The 6000-nt window shown below is 43.2% G+C and overlaps 1 protein-coding gene across 4 annotated transcripts in view; it reads left to right on the forward strand.

Annotated features, from left to right (window-relative positions):
• Positions 1-5234, forward strand: part of ARHGEF9 (Cdc42 guanine nucleotide exchange factor 9) — a 185349-nt gene extending 180115 nt beyond the window's left edge. For 3 of the 4 annotated variants that reach the window (XM_042876383.1, XM_042876386.1, XM_042876385.1), the window contains one exon: positions 2075-2319. In XM_042876383.1, coding sequence (XP_042732317.1) covers positions 2075-2256 — 182 coding nt within the window. In that variant the 3' untranslated portion in view covers positions 2257-2319. Of the gene's footprint in view, positions 1-2074; positions 2320-4623 lie in introns of those variants that run through there. The other variant, XM_042876384.1, reaches the window with a different exon arrangement.
• Positions 5235-6000: the final 766 nt, after the last annotated feature.

Genomic DNA, 6000 nt, shown 5'->3' on the forward strand with positions numbered 1-6000 from the left:
ATGCTGGAGAGGTGCTTGGGAAAGACAGAGACAGGACAAATACAGCTGCAGAACAATTCCAGACTGCTCTTTTCAACTGAGTTTGAAATATTAACTGTGTTGAATTTGTTAAAGGTTAATGAGTAATGAACCATAGAGCAGTTTTTATCCACCATAAGGAAAGGCCTCGGTTACTCCCTGTAGGCAGCAGAGAGAGGCATGGTTTGATAGTATTTGCTGCAAAGGAGGAGAAATCAGTTAGCTATAGTCAAGATGGTATCTCTATTTGGTCCGAACCTTTTTAAGGTTTTTAGCAATTCAGGATTGGTAAATTCCATAGCAAGGGGAAGCAAATTAATTCTCTCTCCTAAAGCCATCCTAAAGCCGTAGCTTCATATCTAAAAGAAGCCCTGGATTGCAATATGGCAGCATACAGAAATTGTCAGGTGAGCTCCATGAGTGCACTCTGTGAGGCTTTTTCCTTTGTCTGTAAGTACCCAACTGTGTGCAGCCCTCCTGTTCCTGAGCCGGCCGGTGCTGGTCCCACAAAGCATGTGTTTGTATGTGAGTAGGAACCGCTAACTGAACGCAGTCGCATTTCTTTGACACACACTGCTGTGGTACCTGGGTGCTAATCACCGTATTTTGCCTTCTCTAGCACCTTCCCAGCCGAGGATCTCAAAGTGTTTTACAAACATTAATTAATTTAGCTTCACAACCCTCGTGTGAGGTAGGTGGGTCATGCCATCCCGCTTTCCAGATGAGGACACTGGTCTACTTGGTAGAGTCACCTCGTTCCTGCGGTTAAAAACAGGGAGGCAATGGCCTCGAGATGGCCCTTGTGAAGCTTACCACCCGTCATGTGGCCGGGACTGCCCTCCCCACAGAAGGAAGAGCAGTTCTGCATGCAGCAGAGGGGATCCAGAGATGGCCAGAGCTTACAGCAACCTGCTTCAGAGCCCTGCTCCTCCCGGCTCCTGCCCTTTTCTGGAGTTGTGGCTTCCAGCTGATCACAGCACCCTGAGGCTGAAGGAGGGATTATCCCTAGTCAATGGCTCAATGGCATTGTGGAGAGGAAATGCAGAAGTAGCTCTGTGACTTTTCCCTGTAGTCTGTGCTTCGGGGGCTCCGTGCCTCCTTCCTGTTACACTCCCATTCACCCAGAACTGCAGTTTGTGCATCATCCTTTACAACGGGCTGTGTAGGTCCCAGCTTGCTGAAGCTCACCTTTCTAGTGAGAAAGCTGTCAGAGCAATGTCCCCTTACCCCTTTCCTGCACACAACTTGTGACTCATATACATGGGAATTGTTCCCCAAGCCAGGACAGATCCTGGCAATGTATCCTTGCCAGTCTTTCCATTGCTACCCATTTGGATTGAGCAGAAGCAGCCTTTTCTGCATCGCCTATAGCCATTTTTGGCTAAAACAAGACCAGTAAATTAAAAAAAAAGCAACACAAACACCCTATGGAAAAGTCCTACAAACCTTCTGACATAAAGAGCTGCCCTTTGTATCAGCTGAATAGCACTGAAGCGACACAGGTCCCTGCAGGAGATTCCTCCCATACTGCCATGCTCTGTTCCATTCCAGCACAAGAGCTGGCGCCAAGTGGTCCCTAGGGTCGTGCTGCTCAGGGCCGGTCACAGGGATGCATTTGGGGCACAGCTGCCTGCTGAGTTTGGATGGGAGGGAGGGCGAAACCCAGCTTGGAAACTGCAGGTGCTAGATTTGAGAGCGGAATCAACTGCTGTGGTCTCTGCCTTTGTCTGAGTGACTGTGTATGGCTTGGCCACGTGTTTGTTTCTTGCTAGGTCATGCAGGACTTTTCCATGAGGGCAGGCAAAACTCTGCCAATACAATAAAGTAATGGATCTTTACCAAATCTTCAGCTTGCAGTCTAGCGTAGGTAGCCTCTGAGCTGGGAGTTCAGGCAGCTGCTGCATTTCTCCATAGATTTGCTGTCTCTAGCATGTCTCCCTGTTGTTTGGGACCCTGGTTATTAAGTGTTAAGAAGCGATAGCATGACGGAGAAAGACTATTGACCCAATTGCACTTTGACTGATCTGTTTCTTTTTCCCCCCAATCATCGATGCAGGTGTGAGCTACTCCAAGTCGGTTCCTCCAGCCTACCCACCACCCCAGGATCCATTAAATCAGGGACAATACATGGTGACAGATGGCATATCCCAGTCCCAGGTCTTCGAGTTCACCGAACCCAGACGCAGCCAGGCACCATTCTGGCAAAACTTCAGCAGGTTAACACCATTCAAAAAATAATACTTAGAGAGATGGAGAATTTTAACTTAAAAGAACTTAAAAAAATAAAAATAAATAAAATTATATTTATAGATGGACCTTTTTTCGGAGAAGCACTGTTGCAACTAAATATATATACATATATATATGTATACACATTTAAAAAAATAATACATACATATATATATACATATATGTATATATATAGAAGGACCAAAAACTTTTTTTGTTGTTTTTGGGAAGCAGTCTGCTACTAGATAGTAGGAAGCACCAATGATTTCTAATCATGTGACCTTTTTTATTTTATTCTATTGGTCGGACATTGTTTTTTTCTTTTTTTTGTGTGTCTTCATTTTCATTGAAGTTGTCATTGGCATCTCAGAATGCTTTCTTGCTTGTTTGAATTCTTCATCAAAGTTCCTCATGGACTATGTTGGTGTATATTTTGTTTTATTTTATTTATGGGGGGGGGGGTTGTTTGTTTTTTGGGGTGCTGGGAGATCTCTGCTCCATCTCCCTCCCTCTCCATCCCTTCCTTGGCTGTCCCAGAGTTACCATTTCAGTGAAGAGCATCGATCCTTTCCCATCCCTGTCCTGCATTCTCTGGTCTGACTCGTGCCTGTCTGGATGTGCTCCCTTGTGCACCATGCTCTGCTGCGCAGTATTTCTCTGGCTTTAACTGTTTTGTTGCAGGCAGTTGAAAACAAGCAGAAGGGATAGCAGCTATTTAGGAAGCGAGAGATGGATTTTCCTCAGTTAACTTATTGCATTTTTTAAGCTCTGTCTTTTTCTCAATTCAGTGTGATGTGATCACGCTCAGAGTAAGACTGAGAAAAGAATATCGGGGGCTTTTTATTTTTTTTGCATTTAATTTTGTTTTTGTGGGGTTACCTTTGATTTGGATTCATTCTCTTTTTAAGCTGAGACTCAACTCTCTGAAAAGCCCACTATCTTTGTTTTCCATGCAAAGATAAAAGCTTAAAAACCGATGGCTTCATGCCCCCCCCATTGCAGCTAGAGAAAATTGGCTATTAGGCTTCAACAAATGGCCACTTTTCTTTCTTCAGGAACTAAGGTCCCATCCTGTTGGCCGCAGTCAGGCCCACACAGTGCTGCATTAAGGAACCACCGATGGCTGTGTGCAGGAGCAGTGATCCCAGAAGCGAGGGCCGTGCCCGCGCTCACTGCCTGCTCGGCTCTGTAGCACTTCAGACAGCCGGCTTCACGTCGGCACGGAGCTCCCAAGCAAAAGTGGCAGGCACCCATTAGCAGAAGGATAATTGGGAGCATCTACCTGGTGTTTCATGCACCCAAAGCTGCAGAAGAGTTGAGGACTGCCTTTCAGGAAAGGTACGGATGTGACCTGAGCAGGTCAGCCGTATGCCCATGACCTAATCCAAATCACCAACCAGTTAAATCTGAACTGCAGTGGCATCAGTGTCAGTGGGCTCTGGAGCGATTAGCTGAATTCTCCAGATCTCTTTCTCTCTCTTTTTCTCCCTCTGGAGATTGATAGCTGTATTTTCAAAGACACTTCCTACAATTTTAGCCTTAAGTACATTCGTTTCCAAGCACAAAAGCTTATGTTTAAGCTCATAAAACAAACCATTGTGCACTAGGACAATTGGGATTGTTTAACCAGGTTTAGAAGATGAATTTAAACTTTGCAGAGCTATTCTGCAACCTCCTTTAAAAATGTGAGTCGAAATAATAGATCATGATATTTATATTTTTGTTTCAAATTTGATACCCCATGTAAGCACCTCAGGCCAGTAGCATGGACAAACGTTTTTTTATCACTTCAGAAAATGGCAAAAGCAGAGAGTGCGATTTTAGTTTTTCCATGGAGCTTGGGTTATTTCAGGGCATGTTAGAAGGCAGCAGCTGTATTTTTTCTTTAAGTACAAAAATAATCTCAGCACCTTAGGGTTACCTACAAATCTATCAATGCAACAATGCCAGGCTGGCATTTTGGAGAGGAGGAGTGGCCCCTCTGTGACAGGCAGCAGTGAAACACTGAGAAACCCGCATAGGAGGCAACCAAATTTTGTAACACAGCTAATTTCTATCCTCTTTTGTATCTTTGCATTTTTACACTTCGATTTTCATACTGAACACGTAGCAGTTATTATGTTTGCTTAACAGAGTGGGTTATTTAGAGAAGTGAATGGAATCGGTTTGCAGAAGTTAACTGAAATGTTTCACTGTTTCTGAATGGCTGGAGAGAGATGCAGAGAGAGAGAGAAAGAGAGAGAGATCACAATCTGTTGTCAGCGTGATGGAAATTTCACTTATTCCTTTTCCTTTTTAATTGCTTAGGGGAAAAAAAAAAAAAAAAAGTAACAAGCACATTAGTTAAGCCTATTCATTTACTGTTTTGTGCCTCAGAGAGTGAGAATGAGACATCCATAATTTTTATGAGAAGATGCTTCCTAAATATTCAGCGCTAGGAAAAAAGAAACTCCACCGCCACACCATTATTTGCATCATAACTCAAGACTCGCTCGATCTGACAAGGCCACTTGTTGGACTCGCAGCTTCCTTCTTAAGTGGAAAGCCAAAACTAACGAGCGCCGCTAGCGCTTGCCGAAGCCGGGTGGCAGGCGGAGCAGCCGCAGCCGCTTGTTCCAGAGGGAAGAGGGGCTTGGCTCTCCCATGGCACTCAAGAAAGCCCTTCCCTTCCCTTCCACAAATGGCCAAGGTGCTGCAAGAGATGGAGCATTATCGCAAAGAAGAACCAGCACTGGGTCCCACTTTTACTACCTACTGTGGCTTTCCCTATAGGGAGCAGGGCTGGGCTGCCTCGTTGTGTCTGAAAGTGCTGGAAGCAGCACAGATGCTGTCAGATCGGGGTGATTTTGACTGAGCATCTGATAGAGACTTTCATTTCAATGCCAGACAGGAGGAACCCACTTACCATTCCATATGCAGAAATGAGAAAGTTGTAACAAACTTACATGTTTACGGTATTTCTCTGGCTGAAACTATATATATATATATATAAAAAGAAACCAACAACAAAAATACCCTCTTCCCTAGGTAAATGACATGCATCACCCCTTGACCTAGTCACTAGAACAGAGGATCTAAATTCAAGACTTTTGCCTCCCTACCCTCTCAAAACAATCAAACAAGGATCAACCTAGGTGCATCTAACAGTTGTAAATAGAAAATAATACATAGAGAAATATATTTGAAATCTGTTTCAGTTTCTGGATGGTCACTGGCCATCCATTGCAATGTTATTGATAGTACACTGTGGTGCTTTGGGTTTCTGGTTTTGTTCTCTTTATGCTCTGTCATCTTTTCATCGCAGCTACATTTCAGGGAACATGTATATTTAGTAGCTATTGTAAGTTCTGCATGGCATCACTGAGCTTATTTTTCCTTGAGAAGAAAAGAAGAGGCTGTAGGAGTCTAAAGGCACTATGATGACAGGGACTTGTAGCAGAGAATTAAAAAAAAAAAAAAAAAAAGTTTTTAAAATTCTAGTTTGAAGCCAAATACCGATATTTTAGTGCTTTTGGGGTTTTAACAGTAAGAGAAAAAAAAAAAAAAGAAAAAAAAAGAAAAAAAAAGGATTTTGGTAACCCAGCTGATCCGCACTTGCCAGTTTTATTATTTTGTTTATATTGGACTGTTTGACCCTGTCAAACAAGTGTCAAAGTTGTGTGTATAAAACAAAACAAACAAAGTGTTTAAAAAAGTGTTGTAAAGACACTGAGCCTTATGAAAATATTTATGGAATTAAATAAAAAGAAGTGA

Source organism: Lagopus leucura, unplaced genomic scaffold (genome assembly GCF_019238085.1).
Source record: "Lagopus leucura isolate 7727_CA_CO unplaced genomic scaffold, USGS_WTPT01 Super-Scaffold_100016, whole genome shotgun sequence".
NCBI lineage: Eukaryota > Metazoa > Chordata > Aves > Galliformes > Phasianidae > Lagopus > Lagopus leucura.